Here is a 723-nt window from a genome sequence, read left to right as displayed (position 1 = left end):
AAAGAGAAAGAAGAGGAAGAGAAAGAAGAGGAAGAGAAAGAAGAGGAAGAGAAAGAAGAGGAAGAGAAAGAAGAGGAAGAGAAAGAAGAGGAAGAGAAAGAAGAGAAAGAAGAGGAAGAGAAAGAAGAGGAAGAGAAAGAAGAGAAGGAAGAGGAAGAGAAAGAAGAGAAGGAAGAGGAAGAGAAAGAAGAGGAAGAGAAAGAAGAGGAGGAAAGGAAGAAGAAGAAGAAGAAGAAGAAGAAGAAGGGGAGGAGAAAGTAGGAGTAGGAGTAGGAGTAGGAGGAGAGGATGATAATTACAATGGTGGCTGGAGCAATAATGACAATGATGGAAATTGTAGTGGCAGAGTAATTGGTAATAATGGTGGTAATTGTGGCAGTAGGAGTGGTGGGGAGGTGTATGGGCTGGTGGGGGTTAGAGTGTGGTGATGGTGGTGGTGGTGGTGGTGTAGGGTGTAGTGGTGGTTGTGATGAGGACGGTAAGAACTAGAATGATGGCAATGGCGATGATGGTGACAACAATGATGATGATGACGATGACGATGGTGATGGTGGTGATGATGATGATGATGACTGTGACAATGGTGACAACAACCATGGTGATGTCAACGTCAGTGATGAGACTCTACTGCTACTGCAGCTGCTGCTGCAGTTAGTGATAATCATGATGATGCTGATGATGATGGTGGTGATGATGGTGGTGGTGGTGGTGGTGGTGGTGGTG

General features: G+C 45.2%; 1 protein-coding gene across 1 annotated transcript in view; it reads right to left on the bottom strand.

Annotated features, from left to right (window-relative positions):
• LOC106869593 (uncharacterized protein DDB_G0271670-like) overlaps nt 1-723 on the bottom strand; it is a 128,805-nt gene that overhangs the window by 76,657 nt on the left and 51,425 nt on the right. The window contains exons 2-3 of the mRNA XM_052966746.1: nt 523-645; nt 10-213 (exon numbers count right to left, since the gene is read on the bottom strand). Coding sequence (XP_052822706.1) covers nt 10-213; nt 523-645 — 327 coding nt within the window. The remainder of the gene's footprint in view (nt 1-9; nt 214-522; nt 646-723) is intronic.

This window comes from Octopus bimaculoides, chromosome 3 (genome assembly GCF_001194135.2).
Source record: "Octopus bimaculoides isolate UCB-OBI-ISO-001 chromosome 3, ASM119413v2, whole genome shotgun sequence".
Classification (NCBI taxonomy): Eukaryota; Metazoa; Mollusca; class Cephalopoda; order Octopoda; family Octopodidae; genus Octopus; species Octopus bimaculoides.
This window is presented reverse-complemented; position numbering and strand designations above follow the sequence as displayed.